This window comes from Bos mutus, chromosome 15 (assembly GCF_027580195.1).
Source record: "Bos mutus isolate GX-2022 chromosome 15, NWIPB_WYAK_1.1, whole genome shotgun sequence".
NCBI classification, from domain to species: domain Eukaryota; kingdom Metazoa; phylum Chordata; class Mammalia; order Artiodactyla; family Bovidae; genus Bos; species Bos mutus.
The window spans coordinates 73917014-73944275 of record NC_091631.1 but is presented as its reverse complement, the minus strand read 5'-3'; the positions used below and the strand labels follow the sequence as shown (position 1 = coordinate 73944275).

General features: G+C 42.1%; 1 protein-coding gene and 1 long non-coding RNA gene across 2 annotated transcripts in view; one reads left to right on the top strand and one right to left on the bottom strand.

Annotated features, from left to right (window-relative positions):
- Positions 1-27262, bottom strand: part of LOC138990967 (uncharacterized) — a 66988-nt gene that overhangs the window by 37521 nt on the left and 2205 nt on the right. The window contains exon 2 of the long non-coding RNA XR_011466992.1: positions 14514-14646. This is a non-coding gene — a long non-coding RNA (uncharacterized lncRNA). The remainder of the gene's footprint in view (positions 1-14513; positions 14647-27262) is intronic.
- MMP20 (matrix metallopeptidase 20) overlaps positions 25973-27262 on the top strand; it is a 57541-nt gene continuing 56251 nt past the window's right edge. The window contains exon 1 of the mRNA XM_005899511.2: positions 25973-26098. Within this exon, the coding sequence (XP_005899573.1) occupies positions 25973-26098 (126 nt within the window). The remainder of the gene's footprint in view (positions 26099-27262) is intronic.

The window sequence follows — 27262 nt, the reverse complement described above, 5'->3', positions numbered from 1 at the left end:
AGCAGCATATACACTATTTGAATCCTTAGAATCCTTTGGCCCTGAAGAGTAGGAAAAAAGTAACAACTTTACTAAATCTAGAACAAAATGAGTAGAGTAGAAAACCCAGAAGTCTGATGGAAAACAAATGAAGATTTAAAAATAATAGTGCTAAAATATAGTTTGACTTGCAAATGGTGGTATTTGGCGAATCCCAGCAACTGAGTCATCAGCACTTTCAACCACCCATGAATGCTACAATCTGGAGTGGTCTGGCCTTTTTTAGAAACTGTAATCAGCTCTGGGTCTAAACCTAGATGATGGGTGTTGACCGGAGCAGAGGACCAAAAAAAGAGGAAACAAAGTTGTAATATCTTTCTGGAAAGGAAGCACTGTGTTGAAAGAATGATGGGATGGAGTCATTTATTTAGAAGAAGAGTACATGAAAATGTAACGAGATGAAAAATCTCAGTCACCAAAATCTCTGATAGAAATCTCTCTCGTCTTGTAGCAACTGTCTGAATTAACCATTACTAGAAGTTAGCATCCGGAGAAGGCAATGGCACCCCACTCCAGTACTCTTGCCTGGAAAATCCCATGGACGGAGGAGCCTGGTAGGCTGCAGTCCATGGGGTCGCTAAGAGTCGGACACGACTGAGCGACTTCACTTTCACTTTTCACTTTCACGCATCCGAGAAGGAAATGGCAGCCCACTCCAGTGTTCTTGCCTGGAGAATCCCAGGGACGGGGGGAGCATGGTGGGCTGCCATCTATGGGGTCGCACAGAGTCGGACACGACTGAAGCGACTTAGCAGCAGCAGCAGCAGAAGTTAGCATCACCTACAGGGTGTAGATGCATGCTCAAGAAACAGAAATTGCTTGCTAAATTTCTCTGTACAGCAGGTAAGTGAGGGATTTAAAATTCTGTTTGAAAAGAGGAGAAAGAGATCAGAGAAAGGAAAATCCCAGAAGTGGCAAGAAAAGGAAGAACTGAGAACCAATGTATTAGATGTAACAGATGTATTAGATTAACCAAAAAGGCTTGAGTAAAATATTATTTATTCAAACAAATCATTGGGCCTCTGGGTCCTTCTTTTCTTGGTTATTTTAAAAGAAAACTATAGGGTAAGTAAATGTTTGCAGAAGTTTAAACTCGCATTTCTTTAAAAGACAGAGACTAAAGACCTTTTGAGCCCTCCGTCCTGTGATTCCATGACATTTCACAGAATCAAGAGCATGATTAAACCTGAAGAACTATAATAAAAACAATCCTTAGGTGTAATTATAATATCCAAAAGTGCCTGCTTCGTCTCTTTTGCTGCTGCTTCTTGTATTTTCAACAGTTTCAAACTGCAAATTAGCATTTTAAAAAAGATCCTGGTTTCTCAGGGAGAAAAAGGTAAATACTTCTGAATTTGGACCATGATTCTGGTCCCAAGTCAATATCTTTGTTGCTGCTATAGTTTATTTTGTACAGTGTACACTTTCTAAACTGCTGTCTGCCATTTATATTAGATAGGAAGTCAAAGATGCGTGAAATACTGATTTCGGCTTTTAGAGACCTCCTAATATTACATAACGTGGGAATCAGAATACAGTAAATAGCATAAATAAAAGGAGATAAATACAGAAATGGAGTTCTATGAAAATGCTATCTAATAAAACTTAAGACACTAAAATGCAGCTGCTGCAAATCTTAAGCATTGTTCTTTGTCGTGCTAGCATATCTCATTATCCTGAGGGAAACACGACAATGGCCACTATATCAAAGCCTGGTAGAGACGAAAAGCAAAACTACAGCAGGGACAATAATGCCAAATAAAGCCAAGGAGGCTCTGAACCCAAAGTTACAGCATAAGCCTCACAAGGGCTGCCAGCCTGGTGGTCAGATGATTGTGCATAGAAGCCAAAGTGTGGCCTCACTGTTCAAGAAATCAGAGTTGGAAGACACAGAATACCCCAGGAAGAGCCAGCCCGTAGGAAGTAGGCTCATCACCACCACCGCCGTTTCATGCGGATGGAATCAGGGTAAGGTGAACGTCAAGGAGAGGGAAAGAAATGTAAAAAGGACAGCTTGCCACTTTCTCAGGCTGGTGTACAGAAGTACAGACTGACTTCGACTTGATGATGATGGTCTTGGGGAACAATAAATGCAAGTTCATCAGATCATTTTAGTCCTACTGCTAAGTCACGGTGTCATGCCCACCACTGCCAGCTTGACCTCTAGTCCTGGATGCCACAAGGTGGCCACTCTTACCTGCCACTGCCTGTCAATGATTCTAACCTCTGTTCCTCTCACCGAAAGACTCTAAAACCAAATAATCATTTGCAGATGAAGAAATTACACCCCTTGATTTAAAATCAGTGGTTAACATTTGAAAGGCTTTCTGAGAAAAAAACTAATGTTACTCAGTGGTGTGAAAGGGCTTCCCAGGTGGTACTAGAGGTAAAGAACTCACCTGCCGATGCAGGAGGTGTAAGAGACGCAGATTCAGTCCCTGGGTCAGGTAGATCTCCTGGAGGAGGGCATGGCAACCCTCTTCAGTTCATGCCTGGAGAATCCCATGGACAGAAGGCCTGGGAGCCTGGCAGACTACAGTCCATATGGTCTCAAAGTCAGACATGACTGAAGCAACTTAGCAGGAACGAAATAATGTGAAAACACAGCTGAGTTTGCTTTCCTGATTAAAACCATGCATTATAGTTAATGTGTGAAACAACATTATTGGTACCTTTCTTGTTCATTTCACTTTTTACTTACTCCTCTTTAATAAAAATTGGGAGTTGGGGAGGGGACATAGTTAATTTCAAATGACATGTATTAGAATTTTTAAAGATTCAATGCTCCAGGAAAAAAAAGAAACAGATGAAATGATTAATTACAGACAAATCCTGTACACCTAAATATATGACAATGGAGCAATAAGTTTTGAGGAAAACAGAGCCAACTGCAATGACAAAATGAAAAACAGAAGCATTAACTAATATTAAATTTCCCTTGAATTTGATCTTCAAGAAGAATGAAAGGAAAGAATCATTTGAATGAGTGATGAATGTTTATGACTTCAGCTAAAGTCCAAGCCATCACTGATTTTGCAGTGGCTGTTAAAAAGAAGACCTACCTTACAATAAGCACACTTATTTTGAGTAACTGTTTTTCTCATTATAATAATAGAATAATCAGACTTAAAAGTCAGAAATTTTCTTTTGAAACAGCAACTGGAGAATGAGACGTGAGAATAAAATCTAGACACTTCCCACTTGAGCAGGGAAAAAAAAATGACATAGTTCAAAAAAGAAAAAATACAGCCTGATGACCCAAAAGAAATCAGCACCTGCCTTGGGAGAAACCAGGAGCATGCTGTAGACTCAGCCCAGTGGCAGGTGATGATAAGAATGTGCCAGAAGCTTCTTTTTGTTGCCTTGGGACTCCAACTTCTCAAGAATGCACATTTTCAGCCAGAGCCACAATTCTGTTCTTGATGCTAGGATCAATAGAAGAAGGTACACAGAAAACCTCAGGAAAAAGCAGGAAGTTAAAACCGCAAGTACAGGCAGGGTTAAAATCTCACTTGCACCAGGTAAATTCCAAGTCTGTGACTGGGCCCCAGCTTCTTCTGCCTTGAATCTTGCGACTCTGCACAAACCAGGACATCTCAGACATCCCACTTTCTAAAGGGACACCTGTTTTTCTCTTTTCACCTAGTTCACTGTTGCCTATACCACCACGCCCAGGAAGCTTTCCCTGACCTCTGCAAGAACCCCATAAAAATGACAACCTATATCTGCCCTTGGCCCTGTTTTACAATTGCTCTTTTAAATGCCTGTGTCTTAAACCAGCTAGTGAGCTCCCCGAGGGTAGAGCTGGGTCACGTTTACTACAATACCACTCGTGGCAGGGCTGTGGCCATATGTTTTGTGAATGAGTAACTGGGATAGTCGTAAATCTTAATCAGCTCTTCTTTCAAACTTTGTTGGCAAAAACTTCCTAAGCAGTGTTCTAGGGGCTTTGTGGGGGTGACCGGCATGGAAGGGGTGGAGGTGGGGAGGAAGGGCACAGTGAGCCCTGGGTCCTTGACAAAGAGGTACTTTTTACTTTTTAATTGTGGAGTAGTTGGGCAGGGTAGGGTAGATAAGTTCAGGATATGTTTAGAAGATTGGGAAAAAGAAAAGTATGAGAGAAAAGAAAACCAGAGGGTACTTATAACCATTTATTAAGCTGCACACATTTGCATAGCTGTTCTAAGCATGCTTGAAGGGATTCAGGTCAAAAGGGAGTGATATTAAGAGGCTTTGAAGATAAATTATATCTTAGGAGTATAATAATTATGTTAAATTATAATTGGATTATATATATGGCATAATATATAATAATAGCAAACATTTATTCATCACTTTCTACATTTCAGGTATTAAACGAAGCCTTTATACACACTGTCACATCTAATTCACATAACTCAGTGAAGTAAGTTTTAAAATCCTCATTCCTTAATTGAAGAAACTAAACCTTAGAAAGAACTTCCCTGGTGGCTCAGATGGTAAGGAGTCTGCTTGCAATGTGGGAGACCTGGGTTCGATTCCTGGGTCGGGAAGATCCCCTGGAGAAGGAAATGGCAACCCACTCACTATTCTTGCCTCGAAAATCCCTTGGACGGAGGAGCCTGGCAGGCTGCAGTCCATGGGGTCGCAAAGAGTCAGACACAACTGAGCTTTATCATCTTCAAACCTTAGACTTACTTCATCTTCAAACCTTAGAAAGTAAACTACCTCGCGGAAGATCAGACAACTATAAGTGCCTACTTATCTTGCATATATGTAAGTTATTAAAGAAATCAGTAACAATTAATTACAATTTAGCATCATTGTGCATAAACAGACTTGTCCAAATGGTTTGTTGTTGTTTAGTGGCTAAGTCGTGTCCGACTCTTTTGCCTCCAGGCTCCTCTGTCCATGGGATTTCACAGGCCAGAACATTGGAGTGAGTTGCTAGTTCCTTCTCTCGGGGATCTTCCTGACCCAGGGATTGAACTGCGACTCTGCTTGACAGGCGGATTCTTTACCACTGAGCCACTTGGAAAGCAAAGTTTCAGGACTGTTGCTACCAAAACATCACCTATGTCTCAAGTGGACCAATAATTTCTTTCCAAAATGGAATGTTGTCCTTGTTTACATTCTGGTTAATAATTAGTGTATTGTGTCCTTTGGATTTGCCCCAGATTATTAGAGGAAGATTTATAAACCAAAATTAAGGTTTTATTTAACCATCATTCTGGTCTTGAGAAAACATTTATTGACATAAATACTTCAGGATTATAGGATGGAGGGATCAGTATTTCTGCCTTCATAGACATTAAAATAAAATTGAGAAGTTTGATATACGCAATATACATTTTTAATTACTGGGAACACTGAACAGGAAACTGTGGTTGTTTTATTGTGTGTTCATGAATTACTGTGATTATGTGGTTTAAGACAACTAGCCTCTATTTATATACACTTCCTTTAAATCACTGCTACCCACATTGCACTTTATTCACAATTTTTCCTTATCTAAAAATGTAAATCTTTATGTTTAGGTGACTTCCTTATTCTAGAATCCTCACTGAAGATTTTGAAATTAACACATTTTCAGAATTTCAGTATGTAAAATCTGTTTTTCTTCTTAGACAGAAACATTAAACCTAATAAAAGACTAAAATCAAATGATTTTAAGTCATTATTATCAAATTTATTTTATTTATTTTTTTAATTTTATTTTATTTTTAAACTTTACATAATTGTATTAGTTTTGCCAAATATCAAAATGAATCCACCACAGGTATACATGTGTTCCCTATCCTGAACCCTCCTCCCTCCTCCCTCCCCATACCATCCCTCTGGGTCGTCCCAGTGCTCTAGCCCCAAGCATCCAGTATCGTGCATCGAACCTGAACTGGCATCTCATTACATACATGATATTTTACATGTTTCAATGCCATTCTCCCAAATCTTCCCACCCTCACCCTCTCCCACAGAGTCTATAAGACTGTTCTATACATCAGTCTCTATCAGACAGTCTCTTTTGCTGTCTCGTACACAGGGTTATTGTTACCATCTTTCTAAATTCCATATATATGCATTAGTATACTGTATTGGTGTTTTTCCTTCTGGCTTACTTCACTCTGTATAATAGGCTCCAGTTTCATCCACCTCATTAGAACTGATTCAAATGTATTCTTTTTAATGGCTGAGTAATACTCCATTGTGTATATGTACCACAGCTTTCTTATCCATTCATCTGCTGATGGACATCTAGGTTGCTTCCATGTCCTGGCTATTATAAACAGTGCTGCGATGAACATTGGGGTACACGTGTCTCTTTCCCTTCTGCTTTCCTCAGTGTGTATGCCCAGCAGTGGGATTGCTGGATCATAAGGCAGGTCTATTTCCAGTTTTTTAAGGAATCTCCACACTGTTCTCACAGTGTAAGTTTTATTGAGCTCTGTTTTCCCTCACAGAAATCATGGCCAGTGGTTCTAGAGCCCTGGAAGAAACGCACCTCCCTAACCCCACCTCCGTCCACACACAATTACACTCAGGTCAATGGAATCCAAGCCATCTCGAGCGTCGTGTTTGTGGATGTACCGGGTGCTGTGCAGCATGTCAAGATCCTCCTCTGGACTAAAAGGATCCCCCCAGCTCTTGGCAGCACTGCAGCAGACAGCCCTCAGTTCTTAGCCCTTTTCTGCATTGCTTCAACTGGAGGGATTTTGCCTCTTCCAAGACAGCGCTCAGTCACTCAGTTATGTCCGACTCTTTGCGACCCTATGGACCATAGCCCGCCAAGCTCCTCTACCCATGGGATTTTCCAGGTAAGAATACTGGAGTGGGTTGCCATTTCCTCCTCCCTTCCAAGGCAGACCACATCCTTATTACATGTATGGGTTATAAGGCAAGTCAATCACAGTTCAACTCAGGACAACTCTAAAGGACCCTGTCAGCTCCTGACACCATTCGGGATGCTGACACCATCCTGAAACTATATCACAGCTGAGATTCTCCATCTGCTTAATCCTGCTTCCTCCTTTCCCCTCCCCTCCCCTCTCCTTCCCTCCCCTTCTCTCCCCTCCCCTTCCCCTTCTCTCTTCTCCCTCTCCTCCCCCCCCTTCCCTCCCTTACCCTTCCCTTCCTTTTCCTTCCCTTCACATTCTTTCAGTTCCTTTCCCATCCTTTCCACAACTGGCAGTGCTGAGACCACTTCCCAATAACTTCCTACACTCTTGTGTCCACTGCAGAGTGTGCCACCAGGAGAACCCGATCTTTGTTATATGTATCACAAAAATGTATGTGTTACATATGTCAATTACATATCATTATTTTTAAACTTTTCCTGAAGTCTAAAGAAAATACTATGTAGTACTATTCTAGAACATCCAAAGTTCATTCTAATCCCATTTTTATCAAGTAATTTTGTTAATTCATTCAAGAAAATCTTAATTTGTTCAACAAATATAGTTTGTTAATTTTTTCAACATCTTATATCCAATAACCATATTTACTGGATATCAAGTTTCTTTCCTTAAGGAGCTCAAAGCATAATTAAAGGAGAGACATACACTCGCTCAACAGCATGAGAAATGATAAATGATAAATAGATGATCTTTGAGCTGAGTCTAAAGAGACAGGCAATTCAGCATTCAAGCCCTCTGAGGCAAGGGAGAGGGAAACACACACAAAGAGAAGAGAGCCAGCTCTGGGTTGTGCTCTAACAACTTGGAATCAGGCCCTCCCCTCGGTAGGGTGGGAGCAGCCACTAAGCAGAGGGGGACATCCCCATCACACCCAGCTCCAGCTCTAGCCACATCCCCTACCAAGGGGTCAGCTGCCAGCACAGCCTGAGGAAAGACGTGATTTGTCTCCAAGGCAAACCCAACTCTCCCACCCAAGGCACTGGGCACACAGTCTGCACAGGGATGTTCCCACGAAGATCACCCCTGTAAGACCACAATAGGTAACTGTTTCTTCTAGAGTAATAGGGGCAGAGAAAGTAAAGCAAAATGAAAGGAGAGAGAAACTGCTCTCAACTGAAAGAGCAAGAGAAGACCCCTGAAAAACCACATAATGAAAGAGAAATAAGCGATTTACCAGATGAAGAATTCAAAGCATCAATAATAAAAATGTTAACTGAACTAGGGAAAAGAACCGATGCACACACTTCAACAAGGACATAGAAAATGCAAAAAAAAAAAGAATCTGAAATGAAGACTTCCACATTGTACAGCAGAAACCAACACAACATTGTAAAACAAATATCCTCCAATTTAAAATAAATTTAAAAAAAGAAATGAAGAATTCAATAGCTGAAAATAAAAACACACTAGAAGGACTGAATAGCAGACTAAGTGATACAGAAAAATGCATAGGTAATCTGGATATTAGCTAACTTCCCTGGTAGCTCAGAGGTTAAAGTATCTGCCTGCAATGCGGGAGACCAGGGTTCGATCCCTGGGTTAGGAAGATCCTCTGGAGAAGGAAATGACAACTCACTCCAGTACTCTTGCCTGGAAAATTCCGTGGACGGAGGAGCCTGGTAGGCTACAGTCCATGGGGTCGCAAAGAGTCAGACACGACTGAGCGAGTTCACTTCACTTAATCTGGATATAGTATAATGGGAATCACCCAATCAGAACAGCAAAAAGAAATACAAATTTTATTAAATAAAAACAATTTAATAGATGTCTGGAATAACATTAAACATGTATACATTAATATTATAGGGGTCCCAGAAAAAAAGAGAGAAAAAGGCATCAAAAATGTATCTGATGGAATTATGGCTGAAAGCATCCAAAGTCTGAAGAAAAAAACATATCCATGTACAGGAAGCACGAGGGATCCTAAATAAGATGAACCCAAACAGACCCAACCAAGACAGATCATAAATAAGATGGCAAAGAATAAAAATAGAGAATCCTAAAGGCAGCAAGAGAAAAACAAAGAGTCACATACAAGGGAATCCCTATCAGCTGATTTATTTATAGAAAACTTGTAGGCCAGAAGGGACTGTCATGATATATTCAAAATGCCGAAAGGAAAAAACCTGCAACCTAGGGTACCTCAGTCCATAATGAATCTGTCTACAATGCAGGAGATGCAAGTTTGATCCCTGGGTCAGGAAGGTCCCCTGGAGAAGGAAATGACAATGCACTCCAGTATTCTTGCCTGGGAAATCAAATGGACAAAGGGACCTGGCGGGCAATAGTCTGTGGTGTTGCAAAGAGTCAGACATGACTGAGCATAGTACTAACACCTTACCTTATTTTAGGATACTCTACCTAGTTCAATACTAAAGCTACCTTTTAAAGGAAATGTTCAAGGATCTTCTCTAAGTGGAAAAGAAGTAATAATCTTTTACTTATTAGAATGGGAAAATTCTACTAGGAAAGACAAATATATAGTTAAGGACTGAAAATCAACCTCTTAAATAAGCCAGTATATAGGTTTAAAGACAAAAAAAAAAGTAAAAGCAAATATAATTACAATAAACAGTTAAGGGATAAGCATGAAGATGTAAATTATAACATCAAAACACAAAATGTGGAGGGAGTAAGAAATATAGATCTTTTAGAATGTGTTTGCACTTAAATGACTACCAGTTCAAAACACGTAGATACAGTTGTAGGTCAAGATAAATGAACCCCATGGTAACCACAAATTAAAAAAAGAAAAAAAACAAACCTAAAAGAGATACCAAAAAAAAAACCCAAAAAGAAAGAAACACAGCATACTACTAAAGAAAATCCACAAACCATAAGAGAAGAAACAAACAAAAAAAGAACAGAGAAGATATACAAAAACAACCAGAAAACAAGTAATAAAATGACAACAAATGCAAATCTGCCAGTAATTACTTTAAATAACAGTTTGATAAATGCTCCCAAAAAAGGACATAGAGTGGCTGATTAGATTTTAAAAAAGAAAAAAAACAAGAGCCACCCATATTCTATCTATAAGAGACTCAATTCAGAGCTAAAGACACAGACTGAAAGTGAAAGGATTGAAAAAGGCATTTCATACAAACGGAAACTATCAGCAAGGTGAAAAGACAGCCTTCAGAATGGGAGAAAATAATAGCAAATGAAGCAACTGACAAACAACTAATCTCAAAAATATACAAGCAACTCCTACAGCTCAATTCCAGAAAAATAAATGACCCAATCAAAAAATGGGCCAAAGAACTAAATAGACATTTCTCCAAAGAAGACATACAGATGGCTAACAAACACATGAAAAGATGCTCAACATCACTCATTATCAGAGAAATGCAAATCAAGACCACTATGAGGTACCATTTCACACCAGTCAGAATGGCTGCGATCCAAAAGTCTACAAATAATAAATGTTGGAGAGGGTGTGGAGGAAAGGGAACCCTCTTACACTGTTGGTGGGAATGCAAACTAGTACAGCCTCTATGGAGAACAGTGTGGAGATTCCTTAAAAAACTGGAAATAGACCTGCCTTATGATCCAGCAATCCCACTGCTGGGCATACACACTGAGGAAAGCAGAAGGGAAAGAGACACGTGTACCCCAATGTTCATCGCAGCACTGTTTATAATAGCCAGGACATGGAAGCAACCTAGATGTCCATCAGCAGATGAATGGATAAGAAAGCTGTGGTACATATACACAATGGAGTATTACTCAGCCATTAAAAAGAATACATTTGAATCAGTTCTAATGAGGTGGATGAAACTGGAGCCTATTATACAGAGTGAAGTAAGCCAGAAGGAAAAACACCAATACAGTATACTAACGCATATATATGGAATTTAGAAAGATGGTAACAATAACCCTGTGTACAAGACAGCAAAAGAGACACTGATGTATAGAACAGTCTTATGGACTCTGTGGGAGAGGGAGAGGGTGGGGAGATTTGGGAGAATGGCATTGAAACATGTAAAATATCATGTATGAAACGAGATGCCAGTCCAGGCTCGATGCACAATACTGGATGCTTGGGGCTAGTGCACTGGGACGACCCAGAGGTATGGTATGGGGAGGGAGGAGGGAGGAGGGTTCAGGATGGGGAGCACATGTATACCTGTGATGGATTCATTTTGATATTTGGCAAAACTAATACAATTATGTAAAGTTTAAAAATAAAATAAAATTTAAAAAAAAAGAAATTGCAAGAAAGCAGGGGTAGCTATACTCATATCAAGTAAAATAGATTTTAAAAGAAAGGCTATATAACAAAACAGCAATATAATGGGATCAATATAAGAAGATATGCTTGTTAACATATATGCACCCAATAATAATAATAATAATGCTAATTATTAGAGAAATGCAAATGAAAACAACAATGAAATACCACCTCACACCTGTCAGAATGGCTATCATCAAAATGTCTACAAATAATAAACGCCAGTGAAGATGTAGAGAAAAGGAAATCTTTGTACATTGTTGATGGGAATGTACATTCAGTTCAGTTCAGTTCAGTGGCTCAGTCGTGTCCAACTCTTTGTGACCCCATGAATCGCAAGACGCCAGGCCTCCCTGTCCATCACCAACTCCCGGAGTTCACGCAAACTCACGTCCATTGAGTCGGTGATGCCATCCAGCCATCTCATCGTCTGTCATCCCCTTCTCCTCCTGCCCCCAATCCCTCCCAGCATCAGAGTCTTTTCCAGTGAGTCAACTCTTTGCATGAGGTGGCCAAAGTACTGGAGTTTCAGCTTTGGCATCAGTCCTTCCAAAGAACACCCAGGACTGATCTCCTTTAGAATGGACTGGTTGGATCTCCTTGCAGTCCAAGGGACTCTCAAGAGTCTTCTCCAACACCACAGCTCAAAAGCATCAATTCTTGGGCCCTCAGCTTTCTTCACGGTCCGACTTTCACATCCATACATGACGCCTTGACTAGACGGACCTTTGTTGGCAAAGCAATTTCTCTGCTTTTGAATATGCTATCTAGGTTGGTCATAACCTTCCTTCCAAGGAGTAAGTGTCTTTTAATTTCATGGCTGCAATCACCATGTGCAGTGATACTGATGCAGCCACTATGGAAAACCATATGGAGATTCCTCAAAAAACCAAAAATAGAACTACCACGTGACCCAGCATTTCCACTTCTGGGTATATATCCAGAATAAATGAAAACACTAATTTGAAAAGATCCAGGAGCCCAAATGTTCACAGTAACACTATTTACAACACCCCAAATATGAAAGCAATCCAAATGTCCATTTATTTAAAGGCCTAGATAAGGAAAAGAAGGGCTTCCCTGCTGGATGGGAGGGTAAAGAGTCTGCCTGCAATGCAGGAGACCAGGGTTCGATCTCCAGGTTGGGAAGATCCCCTAGAAAATGAAATGGCAACCCACACCAATATTCTTGCCTGGAAAATCCCATGGACAGAGGAGCCAGGCAGATTACAGTCCATGGAGTTGTAAGGAATTGGACAAGACTGAGCGATTAACACACTTGAAGGAAAAGAAAGTAAACTAAGGAGATGAGAGAGGAGCCCAAGGACATGGGTATAAGCTGGTATAATGTGGCTAAGAGGTTAGGGTTGGGGTACATGAACTGAGTTTGATAATGCTAAATCTCTCTATTCAAATATTCATAACTTTTTTATTTTGATTACCTAGCTTGACAAAATTTTTTAGATATTCATGAATTCAGAGAACAAATAAATTTATAAACTTATTATTTAATGTTCCTAATTTAGGATGACTTGTTCCATGTATATTTAAATTTTATCGCATTTCTGACCATTGTAATTATTTTCTGGGAATTTAAGAGGTCATATTACTCTCCTTCCTTAATCAAGACTAGACCAAAGCTAAAGCCTAATAGTCAGCCTGATAATTTGGCACCTTTCAAATCTATAATCTTAGAAGACTTATTCAATGCTTAGTTAAAAAAGATGAGGGAAAAAATCTTTTCTGGTAACAAAGTTCATGTGTGTGTTAGTCACTCAGTTGTGTTCAACTCTTTGCGACTCCATGGACTGTAGCTCGACAGGCTCTTCTGTCTATGGATTTTCTGGGCAAGAATACTGGAGTGGGTTGCATTCCCTTCTCCAAACAAAGATCATATCTTCTGTATATAAAATGAGATTTATCACAGGCACTTAATGGATCATAAACTTTTAACTTATTTGGATTTATCTTTTATTTCAATTTTTCCCTTAAATATTTAGGCAAAGCTAATGAGTTATTTTGTGTGGGTATGGTTTTACAGATTGTTTATAATAATTTTTTTCTGGCTTGAGTGTTCTCAAGATCGCTAGCATTTACTCTTCTCCTCATGAATATGTGCATGAAGATTATTGCCTGCCGTATAGTAAACAAGGGATGTTGCAGCTATCAAGGCATCACATCATAACCATCCCGAGGGATCTCAGGGTGGAGGCAGGATGCCCCATCTAGCAGTCCGCTGCTGCAGCTACCCCTCACCCCCAACCCTACCCCCCGCCCCCGGGTTGCATCCTGAGGAGACACAGGGTGAGAAGCACAGGATGCTGGTCCTAGATCGCTGAGGCGCATATCAAAGGGATTATTTCCGTAAACTCAGATTATGTATACACAGAAGCACTAAATTCCTTAACTTGAGATATCTGGGTTTCCTTAATTAGGAATAATCTTGGGACTTCCCTGGTGGTCCAGTGGTTAAGAATCTGCCTGCCAATGCAGGGGACACGGGTTTGATCTCTGGTCTGGGAACTAAGGTCCCACATGCCGAGAGGCAACCAAGCCACAACTACTAAGCTCAAGTACCGCAACTACTGAAGCCTGCACGCTCTAGAGCCTGTGCGCGAGCCACAGCTACCGAGCCCAAGTGCTTGAGAGCCCATGCTGCAAAACAAGAGAAGCCAGCACCGTGAGAAGCCTACACATTGCAACCAGAGAGAACACACACACCACTCACCCCAGCCAGGGAGAGCCCCCACTCACCCCAGCCAGGGAGAGCCCCACTCACCACAGCAAGGGAGGGCCCCCACTCCCCACAGCCAGGGAGAGCCCCACTCCCCACAGCCAGGGAGAGCCACTGCGTAGCGACAAAGGCCTGGGGCACTGCAGAGAAGACCCAGCCCAGCCAAAAACAAACAAACAAACAAACAAAAAGCAATAACCTTCTGATGCTCTGCCTGCATGGTTTCTGTTGTAAAAACCTCTGTATATCTGGAGGCCCCTGCATTGCTGCCTCTTGTAGCAGTCTCCCCGAGTTATATATCTGAGATGCTGTGTCCCAGGCTTAAGTCCTTAGTGTTGTCCACCAGATAAAATGTTACTCTCAACCATTAAGCTGTGCATTTTTTTCAGTCGACAGATACAGCAATTTAAATTCGCTTTCACACTCTTTCACTAGCTCCTCGGAAAAACACTTCGAAGGAGTTCCTACTACATGGGCCTGAGTCCTATTTTTCTGCATCTAAGCCTGAATGATTTAAATGATCATTTTTTAAATGTTTATTTAAATTTTTCTTTTCCATTTTGAAGCAGCTTTAAGCTTACAGAAAAGTCGCAAGAAGAGTATCAAGGACGCTCACCCAGAGACGTCATCCGAGACCTGCTTTATGCTGGTCACATCCTTTGCAGCAGAGGATCCCAAAGGCACCTGGTCATCGCTCTAGGTTCCTTCCACCTGGAACAGCTCCTCAGTCTCGCCTTGCCTGTTGTCAACTGCAAAGAAAATCACGTGACACATCCAACCCAGAACTCTTGAGTTCCCTTGCTCCCAAATTCACCCCCCCTAGTCTTTATCTCATTAAAAGAAAAAAAAAATGATGTCCGCTGAGTGCTAACGTGTGCTAAGATGTCTGACACAGTTCCGATAGCATTAAATGTCCTAACATTTAATCCTCAGAGCATTTCTAGCAGGGATGTATAATTACCACCATTTCTACTTTCCAGATGAGAAAAGTGAGGCACGGGGTCTGAGCACAAGCTGCAGACCTCGTCAGTAACCTTCTCCCAGCACCTTAGCTAAGGTCAGAGGCTGAGTGCTGTATGTGTTAGTGTCTGACTCTTTTCGACTCCATGGACGGTAGTCCGCCAGGCTCCTCTGTCCATGGGATTCTCCAGGCAAGAACACTAGAGTGGGTTGCCATTTCCTTCTCCAGGAGATCTTCCCGACCCAGGGATCAAATGCGGGTCTCCTGCATTGTAGGCAGACGCTTTACCATCTGAGCCACCAGGGAAGTGTCAGAGCTTATCTACAGCCAATTCCTATCTCTTTATGGGGACATTTACTGTCTGGATGCTCCTGAAAAGGAATGTCCCAAGAGTAACTTCAACCAGTGAAGACAGGAGTTACTAGATAAATATCCCAGTTTCCTCCCACTTCCTGGGGAGTTCTGAAGTATGCTCCACATAGGATCTCAGGGGTCCTAGGTGGGGCTGAACCTTCTGTGGGTACACAGTGGTAACTTTCCTGTTATTATACCTTTTATTGGCTTCCTTCCCATCCCTGGGAAATGACACAGGATGCCCCTCTTGGCACTTCTGAGGATCACTGCACCTAAGTCATTCTTTCAGTGTCTACTTCTGCAGGAGACTTTAATTCCCCAAAGTCACACAGATACTTAGTGATGGAGTTAGGATTGAAACCCAGACAGACTGTCTCAAACTAATGTTCAAAAATGCCATGCCTCACCGCATTCCCTCACCACTTGCTCAGACGTAACAAGATTCATTCTGGATTCTTGTCTGATCCATACCGGATCCATGCCATCAGCAAGCCCCAAAGCTCTCTCTGGGTATATCCCAGATCTGACATGTTCTTCCCACCAGTGCCCAGGACAGGAAGCATATATCAGAGTCTCCTAGCAGGCCGGTTAGAACACCGCTTGCTGGGCCCCTAGCCCAGAGTTTCTGATTCAGTAGGCCTTGAGGGGGCCAGAAATTTAGAAACCCCGCAGTGATGCTGATGTGGCTGGTCCAGGGACCAACTTGGAGAACCCTTCTCTAACCACCACCACTTTTTGCCTGGACACCAGGCTCCCAGCTGGTCTCCCTGCTCGGACTCACATGTCTCCAGAGCGGTCAGTCACCTCTATAGACACGCTGGCTGCACGGCGAGGCATCTGCTCAACCCATCCTCCAGGCCTCCCCTTCCGTGGAGAGCCAGATGTGGGACCCAAGTTTGCCGCGCTTGCCCCGCAGCCACCCTGCCCCTTCCGCCACACAGCCCTCACCCCCTCTGCTCTGGCCTCCGACTCTTCTTGGCTCTACCTGAGCCGACCGTTCCCTCTACCTGAAATGTTCCTCCCCCTCCACGCAGAAGAGACTCACTCCCTCCTTACATTTAAATCTCTACTTAAATGTCTCCTTCTCACTTCTGCATTCCCTGCATCCAGAACAGTATCTGAGACAAGTAGAGGATACTCAAAGAAACATTTTTGAACACATATTGAAGAGGGGGGCTTCCCTGGTGGCTGAGAGGGTAAAGCGTCTGCCTGCAATGCGGGAGATTCAGGTTTGATCCCTGGGTTGGGAAGATCCCCTGGAGAAGGAAATGGCAACCCACTCCAGTATTCTTGACTGGAAAATCCCATGGGTGGAGGAGCCTGGTGGGCTACAGTCCACAGGATTGCAAAGAGTCTGACATGACTGAGCGACTTCCCTTCCTTCCTCCCTTCCTCCATTCCTTCCTCCCTTCCTCCCTTCCTTTCTTCCTTCCTTCTTTCTTTCTTTCAGAGGGGATGGTGGGAGATATGTATGGTAGATCCCTCAAAGTGATTGAATTTATTTTGCATGCAGATAAAACTCTAAAGGAAAACGAAAATGGAGATTTCAAAAGAAACTTCTGGGCCAGCTATCGACTTCCAGAAATTGCTGATTCCTCCACTGAAATAGATCTGTAATTTAGAGAATTGACTGCTAAAATGATTGGGCACATGGTATGTGGTCTCATGGAACTTTTGACATCCCACCCCTCACACAGGCCACAGTAAACACACTGAATATCCGACCTCAAACGCTGATATTAGTGGTCCTTGCATTACAGGCCCGGGATTTTACAGAATAAACAGAACGCTAACCATACTGACATGTGTGTCTGCACCGTACTTGATCTAAGATAAACACAGCTGCTGGCACTCTGCCCGGGCCTCCTACAACCCGCCCCTCAGTGACCCCTTCCTGCCGTCCTCAGTCCCCACCAGTTTGCGCTGTGCGCTTCAGAACAGTCTTTTCTGGAAATGCAAACCCCGTCATGTCATTCCCGGGGCAGAAATGCTCCCGTGGCTTCCCATCACAAACCCTTAATGTCTAGATGCCTTAGCCTGGCACACAGGGCTCCATGACGTTGCCCAGTCCACCCCTCTCTGCCCTTTAAATAAACCGAGCAAGCTCTCCAAAGCTGTCCAAAGATCCAAAGAGCTCTCCAGGCTCTGCTGTAGCGGCCCCAGGTGGTGCTGGGCATTCTGTTCACCTTCTGCCTTCTGGGTTTTGTCCACACGTGGCAGATCTGTGCCTGCACAGATCAGTCCTGCCTTTGGACCTCAGTGTGGGGCAGAGCTCGCTCTCCGGGCTTGCTTCGTGGCTCCCCGGGCAAACGGCCCCTGGCCTGCCTGGCTGATGCAGTCATCGGAACTGCGGGTCAGAGGCATCCTCCAGCAGACAGGTCTCTGCTACCTTTTCCGCTGCATCTCCTGATGCTGCCCCCAGACAGACTCGGTCACAGAAACACCTCCAGTCTCCTGAAGGAAACATGCCTTTTAATAGCTCCTCGCCCCCAATTCCTTCCCCTCAGAATTTCCCCTTCCCGCTTCCCTGGCTCAGTCCTCACCTCACCTGTCTTGCGGGTGGACTCAGCTGAAGCTCCACTCTGCAGGGAGCCCACTCTGACCCCCTCCTCCCGTCCCACCTCCATTCTCAGGAGTCCTCTTCCACCCTCATCCGGACGCCAGATACCTCTATTTCCAATTAATTATGCTGCAGGACTCTCTGAGTTTACCTCTGATTCGCTCCCTGGAGACCCAGAGACCCTTGTGGGTAGGAACAGGTTTTATTTATCTTTTGTACCTCAGCCCTAAGCCTAGTACCAGCACATAGATAAGATGCAAGAGCTTTAGAGTGGGGAAACAAATGAAGAATGGGCAAATAAATGAATAAGTAAATATGCCATTGAGTTCATCATATAGGTTTTCTCAAATACAAACGGAAGGAGTACATGGATGTAGTCTTAGATGGTTCACTGGTTCTTTTTTTGTGGCATCCAAATGTTATACTTGTTTCAAGCATAGTTGATGTTCTTTATAAGTATAGACATACAATACAGTGATTCACAATTTGTAAATGTTTAGTTAATATAATATACTGGCTACATTCCCTGCGATGGACACTATTTCCTTGTCGCTTATTTTTTCTGTGTAGATTTATGTGCTTTTGCTCTTTGGCTGTTGTGGGTCTTTGGCTGCATGCGGGCTTTCTCTAGCTGCGGTGCGCAGCCCTCCCACTGCAGCGGGGCACGGGCTCCAGCTGTGCCGGGGTCCTTGGTGTTCAGTAGCTGTGGCCTTCAGGGTCAGTTGCTCTGGTCATGTGGGATCTTCCCAGACTAGGGATCAAACAGTGTTCCTTGCACTGCAAGGCCATTTTTCTTCTTTTTTTTTCACTCATTTATTTTAATTGGAGGCTAATTACTTTACAATACTGTGCTGATTTTTGCCAAACATCAACATGAATCAGCCACGGGTGTACATGTGTCCCCCATCCCAAACCTCCCCCGCCGCCTCCCTCCCCATCCCATCCCTCTGGGTCATCCCAGTTGCACCAGCCCTGAGCGCCCTGTTTCATGCATCAAACCTGGACTGGCGATCTATTTCACATATGATAATATACATGTTTCAATGCCATTCTCTCAGATCATCCCACCCTCGCCTTCTCCCACAGAGTCCAAAAGACTTCTATATATCTGTGTCTCTTTTGCTGTCTCGCATATAGGGTCCTTGTTACCATTTTTCTAAATTCCATATATATGCATTAGTATACTGTATTGGTGTTTTTCTTTCTGACTTACTTCACTCTGTGTAATAGGTATTTTTCTTTAACCACTGGACCACCAGGGAAGCCCCCCTTGTAGCTTATTTTATACCTAATGGCTTGTACTTCTTAGTCTTCTCCCGCAAACGGCCCTTCCCCCTCCTCTCTCCTCACTGATAACCATTAGCTTGCTCTGTATATCTGAAATTTTCACTATGGTCAAATTAGAAGAAGATTTACAAACACAGTTATGTATAAGACCTTCCACCTTAACACTACTGCTGCCATTTCTCCAGATATTCTCTTTTGCCTTTATGTATATATATATATTTCGGGAGAAGGCAGTGGCACCCCACACCAGTACTCTTGCCTGGAAAATCCCATGGACAGAGGAGCCTGGTAGGCTGCAATCCATGGGGTCTCGAAGAGTCGGACATGACTGAGAGACTTCACTTTCACTTTTCACGTTCATGCATTGGAGAAGGAAATGGCAACCCACTCCAGTGTTCTTGCCTGGAGAATCCCAGGGACGGGGGAGCTGCTGGGCTGCCATCTGTGGGATCGCACAGAGTCAGACACAACTGAAGAGACTTAGCAGCAGCATATATATATATTTTAGCAGACTGAAACAAATTTGCCCAATTTTGTGATTTCCTTTTTTGGTTGAAATTGTTCCTTTAATATTTTATGCATTGCTCTTTCCTTTCTAATGACTAAATTATACAATCTTGAGTTGCTATCACTTACATAACCACTTCCCTATTTTTAGACATTTAGGTTGTTTCCAAGTTTTTGCTGTTATCACTAAGAATAAAATAAACACTTTGGATTTTATTCTTTTAAATTATATTCTCAATGAGAATTCTGAGGATTATACAAAATGTTCAAAAAAGTATGAACCCTTATATGGTTCTTGATACATAGTGATTTTAGGATTATATCAGTTTGCACCATTTTTACAAGTCAGACTTCAAAGTGGAGTATGTTTGTTTGAGAAGTATGAAAGAAAGGCTATGGTAATGCTGGTGGCTGATTTGCTAGGAGCCTGTCTCCTAGCAAGGCATTCTCCCAAACTGCACCTCAGAAGTCCAGAGATCCAATCATTTGCCAGAGCCGAATTCACTAGAGATTGAGATGCAGAAACCAGAAATGTAGAAACCACACCTGAAAGTGCTCGGGAGCTGCTGGCAGCTGGAGTCAGCCAGGTGGTCCTCTCCTCGCTCGAGCCCAGCATCCCGAGGACACTGCCTGGCCCACGCACCCATGTGTGCATGCTTCCTGTAACCTACAGGAGCACAGGTATTGAGCTCTGACAAATTTGGATTAAAATCATGGAGCCATCAGTTAGCATCTACGGATACTCCAACTAACTATTTACCCTCCCTAACTAAGCCTGAAGTGTCTTCATCGAAAAAATGGAGTGTTCTACACTTTTGGGGGAAGTGTACATAGGGTGCTTGGCTCAAAGTGTGGTGTCTAACAAGGGTTTAAGAATACCTTGGGGTAATGCTACACACGTTGGTTTGATTCACCATATGGGTTAAGTAAAATTTATCCCTCTGAGGACAATCATTTTTCTTATTCCTAGCTTTAATCATTCAATCATTCATTCATGCATGCAATCATTTATTCAACTATTTACTGAATACCTATTTTGTGCCAGACACTGTTTTATGTACTAGAGATATTGTTGCAGAGAAAATATAGAGTCATTATTCTTATGGAGCTTACATTCTAGTAGTGAGTGTCAGACAAAACACACTTAAACAACATATAGCATATCAATATGTACATTTAATGATGTGATGCTTTGTTTTTTTCCCATAATTGTTATTTTAATCAATGGTCAATTCAATAACCAATGGTATCTTAGAAGTTAGAAAATGCCATATGTTCATTTGTTTATTAATTAATCACAGTATTTCTGGGGAATTTTTGCAAAACATAGCAAAAAGCAATTCTGAAACCTCCTATTTCAGAATTGGACTGAATCCTAAGCTTCCATAAGCTATTTTATAATCCTCTCAACATCCATCTGAGATAGATATTACCCCACTCCCTGATTTTACAGTGCAGGAGATAGTTTAGGAGGGTTCACAGATTGTAATAGACATTTTCTGGGTTTGGTTATGTTTTGTTCTTTGCCCAGCACCAATTTTCTCTCCAGGGGATATTGCCATTATATGCATAATATATATATATATATATAATCAGTGATCTCTATGGAAGGTGTCCTGCCTCTTATTGTGGAGACATGCTCGTTGACCCTGAACGTCAAAGTAAGGACACTGACCCAACCTAAGCAACAGAATCTCTCATTAAAGACTCTGAATGCTGTGGGAGAGAGAAAAAGACAATCAGAAACCAGAGCCCCGCAGCATGGCCTTGACTGTCAGCTGGGCCTGTGCCCGGCTGTAAGGTGCCCGGGTCCCAGCCACAGAGCACTCCTTGGCTTTCGTTTCTGCTGCCCTTATTTCTGCTGGATCTCCCAGCCTGATGTGCCAGCCTTCCTGGCAGTCCTCTCAGATGCCTGGTATCCTTTCAAAACTGAATTATCCAAACAGATTTTCATAGCTTGAAACTTAATAACACTAACTAATAATACATTTAGAAAGCGACCAAGTCAATATTTAATTTTAGGTCTGTCTAAAAACAGAACCCCTTAAGTAAGTCAACTGGGCAAGCAGTAATTTATTCAACAATTATTCATCATATGCACAGCAGGCACCGTCTCAGCAACCTAAATGCTGAGGATTTACTAAAACCCCTATTGAATCAAGGGCTTCCCAGGTGGTGCTAATGGTAAAGAACCTGCCTGCCAATACAGGAGAGTTAAGTGATGTGGGTTAGATCCCTGGGTTGGAAAGATCCCTTAGCATAGGAAATTACAACCCACTCCAGTATTCTTGCCTGGAGAGAGAAGGCAAGAATCCCATGGACAGAGAAACCTGGTGGGCTATAGTCCATGGGGTCACAAATAGTCAGACATGAGTGATCACACCATGGAATTGAATTCAGCGAGAGTCTAAAAAAGAGCAATTATTTGCAGTGAACTTTATTCTATAATTTGAAATACTTAGCCCCTTATATTAGTGGTATATGGAAACCTAAGTTCTGTATAAACTTTCTACAACGTCTGCAGGATCCCCAAAACATCAACCCAAGCATCAGTAAACATGAAACAGATTATCAGCCTCCAATCTGCATATTATTTTTATCACCCAATTTTTCTACAGATACTGTGCTTTCCACATTTCTCTGTGATATGGTCTCTCATTTCATTACCTTTTAGTCCTTGACTTGCTTTGATATGAACTTTTTAGGTTGGAATGATTTGGATTTAACTTAGACTTGACACAAAAACGGAAGAAAGCAAATTTTTTCTCTCTGTGAAGAGAGAAAATACCTAGAAATTATCGGCTTTTGTTCTTAACAATCAAAGGGTCATACTTGAGAGTATTGAGATTTATTAAGCTCATGCAAATGAAAACTGGATGCTGGAATCTTCTAGAAATATCTAGATCATACCTTGTATTAGTTGATCAGTTGTGTCTGACTCTTTGTGACCCTAGGGGCTTTGGCCCACCAGGCTCCTCTGTCCATGGAATTCTCCAGGCAAAAATACTGGAGTGGATAGCCATTCCCTTCTCCAGGGCATCTTCCCAACCCAGGAATCGAACCCAGGTTTCCTGCATTGCAGGCAGATTCTTTACCATCTGAGCCACCAGGGACGCCCAGATCATACCTTATAAGCAGTTATTTTCCTCAATTTGTATCCAAAAATGGAATTTTGTAAACTGTTTGGAGTTCTGGAAATGAGAGCATTTTCTCTCAATTGGTCCAGAATTTCCTGCTGCCATCCCTCCACTTCCTGTCTGCACTGGACCATCATGATAAACTGGAACAATAGTGTGGGGAGAAAACAGGGGAATGAGATGATCAAACGGAGGGAAGTTTCAAGGACTCATTCATTCTTTGTTCTTCAATTGTGGCAGCTGTTATGAAGTTATAGTATTAAGTAGTACTGTAGAAGATAGGAGAACATATAGATGGAAATTTTGAATGATTATTGTAATGTCTTTCCCTTTCTCAGACCAAAAAGTGGCAATGAGTATATGTGTGTGTGTTCATTTATTCATTTGTAAAACAACCTTAAGTGAGACTTGTATCATTCATTCTTCAAGGAACAATATAATTTAGTTAGTTGAACTAGCCTACTGGATCTGTGATTTTCTTTTTTCTTCTGAGGATCATGTTTTGTGTATCTCACAGCATATGACAGAGATAATGTTCATATGTATAACAAATTCTCATCGAGCACCCGGGATTATTCACCAGACCCCCATACATGGCTTGTAACTCCACTATTTTCTCTTCATGTAGGAAAATATATCACCATGCAACAGAGCAAGAGAGAGAGAGAGATCACCTAGGAATAACCTTGAATCTAATCATACTTATTCTGATATCTAAGTAAGACATTCACGTATTTTTATCTATCACCTAACAAATATTAGTGTTAAATTATTTGCAACAGACTTCACAAATGACTTTAAATACAAGAAATGCCACACTGCTGCAGATGGCAAGGGTGATACTGAATACTGTCTGTGACAAGGATGTTTTTGGCATTTTGTATATATTGTTCACTTCATCCCATATTTCATAATCCTGTTTGCTCAATTACTCCAATGGTTTTCCAAGCATGCATCAGAATAACCTGCACAGCTTGTTAAAACGTATCTCCTACATGTGTACCCCAGTGTTCATCGCAGCACTGTGTATAATAGCCAGGACATGGAAGCAACCTAGATGTCCATCAGCAGACGAATGGAAAAGAAAGCTGTGGTACATATACACAATGGAGTATTACTCAGCCATTAAAAAGAATACATTTGAATCAGTTCTAATGAGGTGGGATGAAACTGGAGCTTATTATACAGAGTGAAGTAAGCCAGAAAGAAAAACACCAATACAGTATACTAATGCATATATATGGAATTTAAAAAGATGGTAATGACAACCCTGTATGCGAGACAGCAAAAGAGACATAGATGTATAGAACAGTCTTTTGGACTCTGTGGGAGAGGGAGTGGGAGGATGATTTGGGAGAATGGCATTGAAACATGTATAATATCATATAAGAAATGAATCGCCAGTCCAGGTTCCATGCAGGATACAGGAAGCTTGGGGCTGGTGCACTGGGATGACCCAGAGGGATGGTATGGGGAGGAAGGTGGGAGGGGGATTCAGGATTGGGAACATGTGTACACCCATGGCAGATGCATGTTGATGTATGGCAAAACTAATACAATATTGCAAAGTAAAAAATAATAATAATAAATAAATAATTAAAAAAATTTTTTTAATAAAACATACCTCCTGGGCCCCCGTCCCAGAGTTTCTGATTCAGTAATTCTGGGTGGGGCCTGAGAATTTACATTTCCAACAAGTTTCCTAGTAATAGTTATGCTACTGGTCTAGGAACTACATTTTGAGATTCATTGATTGAGTCATTCATATATCCATCAGTCAAACCAGGCAATCCTAAAGGAAATCCACCCTGAATAGTCACTGGGAGGACTCATGCTGAAGTTGAAGCTCCAATACTGTGGCCACCTGATGTGAAGAGCTGACTCCTTGGAGAAGACCCTGATGCTAGGAAAGACTGAAGGCAGGAGGAGAAGGGAGTGGCAGAGGATGAGATGGTTGGACGCCATCATTGACTCAATGGATATGAGTATGAGCAAGCTCCAGGAGATGGTGAAGGACAGGGGACCTGGCATGCTGCTGTCCAGGGCATCACAAAGAGTCAGATACAACTGGGCACATATATTCAAAAAACATTAATTAAAAGCCTACCTGGTGCCTGGTATCGAAGTAAAAAGATGAACATTATTTTGTAAGAGCTGATGTCTACTGAGCACTCTGTTTTGTTAAGACCTGATTTACTCCTTTATAACAATTCTTCAAAGTAGGCACATTTTCCCCCGTTTTTTCAGGAAAAATTACATAGCTGAAAAAGATTAAGTAACCTGCTCAAAGTCATATGGACAAGTGTCAGAACTAGCATTTGAACCCAGGTCTACTGGATGCAAGTGGTGCCCACAGACATCATGCTGCCTGCTCTGCTACCTCTGTAATGTGACAAGCTTGCACACAGCATTAGTTAGTCTTTTGCAGATTAAAACAAACTGATGTTCAGAGGTTACATAACTTGTCCAAAATCACACAGCTAGAAATTTAATCTCTATTTGATGCCAAAGTGATTTTGCACCATTTCTGCATGCTATCTTTAAGTCACGATCCATTTAAATCAGAGCCAGGAACAAGAGGATGACTCTAGTTAACCAGAATGCACAGAGAATGCAGAATTTAATATTTCAGTTAACAAAGAACATCTCTCTTGCGCTAACTTATTCAAAAGCTTTCTAACAATTACCAGTGTACCTTGCAACCTAAGTCAGCACAGAATAATGTACTGTTTCCTTGATGACTCAGGATCTTACGTGTCCCAGCAGCATCGTTATAAGCGGCATTCGTTTCTGAGAAATGTCCAAGTGAATGCAGAAGGTGATAGGGGTGAGCGTGTGGGGAGCCCAGAATTACTGAGGACAAATTAAGTATATTCTATTCCTTTACCTTTCCTGCAAGTAGAATGGACAAGGCCCCAAATTGAGACTTATCAAAGGTTTCACTTGAGATGGGTTCAGATTAATCATGTCTACTCCAATTCGTGGAATTATTAATAGCTGACAAAATGCATTAAAAGTGATTGTTTTTCCTCCTTTTGCCACTTGATAAATGGCAAAGAATGAAGCTTTCCCTGACTCCTGTGTCCTACTGTGTTACCCCATCATCAGGGGAGAAAGGAGCTGTATAATTACCTTTTGAGACATGAATCATCCTTACTCTGAGGGCCCAGACCTGTTTGACTCTATAAAAGCAGCTCAAGGTTGAAGTGCAAACATGCACTGTCTCGCGTCCCCCAGGGTTACTATAATTACCGATCCACCAAGAGGAGATGAAGATGCTCCCTGCATCTGGCCTTGCTGTCCTCCTCGTCACCGCTCTGAAGTTTTCCACCGCAGCCCCCTCCCTACCTGCAGCCTCCCCCAGGACCTCAAGGAACAACTACCGCCTTGCACAGGTTGGTGAATCTTTGCACAATTCCCTCTTCCCCCTCCTGCCCCAGAAAATCTAAAGAGGATAATAATAAGAAAATCAGGAATATCTGTTGTGGTTTTGAAATCATCTTCTAAGTCCACTGAAGCCTGATGGATACGATTCCCTGTTCAGCTAAGACTGGTGTCTAGTACACACTGAGTGTCTGTGTTGCAAGATTGCATAAATAAATGAATGAATATCTATCCAGATATTTTGCTGCACACAGAATTTGAGGGTGCTTGCAAAAATACAGGCATTACAGAAAGACAAAAGAAGTGTTTGAGGAACAACGTAGAAGGAAAACTATAAGAAAAATAAAAAACAAAGTGTAAGATTTGCACAGTAGCTGCTGCTGCTGCTGCTAAGTCGCTTCAGTCCTGTCCGACTCTGTGCGACCCCATAGATGGCAGCCCACCAGGCTCCCCCGTCCCTGGGATTCTCCAGGCAAGAACACTGGAGTGGGTTGCCATTTCCTTCTCCAATGCATGAAAGTGAAAAGTGAAAGTGAAGTCGCTCAGTCGTGTCCGACTCTTAGCGACCCCATGGACTGCAGCCCACCAGGCTCCTCCATCCATGGGATTTTCCAGGCAAGAGTACTGGAGTGGGGTGCCATCGCCTTCTCCACTGCACAGTAGAGGTGGGTTGCAAATTTAGTGCTAAGATTCCTAACAGTCACAACAGAAAGATTTCCTGTGTTCATTTTTCAGAAAAATGGCTTTTATACTCAGGGCAAATTTGATCAAAATTTGAAGTGAACCGAATTTTTCCTGGATGCCAACCCACTTCTCATGCCAAGGTCTTTCCTCTCTAAAGCATATTCCCAAAGTCCCTTATTTACTTACACTTTCTGTATCTTTCTCTTTCAAAATCTCTCCCAACTGACTGTTGGCAAGGATCGAATTCAAATAATTCATTCAGCATACCAGAATTCCTTCAAAGACTAAGAGTGACTCAAAGTGGTTCAATGTATATTTGCTTCCAAGCGTTTTTTGGGTGTTTTTTGGGGCGGTGGGGTGGGGGTGGTGGGAGGGATTTTTTTTGCTTTTGTTTTTTTTTTACATTTAAAACAAAGATGTCAAACTTTAGCCTAAAGAAATAAACCTTCAGTGGAGGAATTTCCAACGTTCGTGAAAGGTGTGTAGTGAGA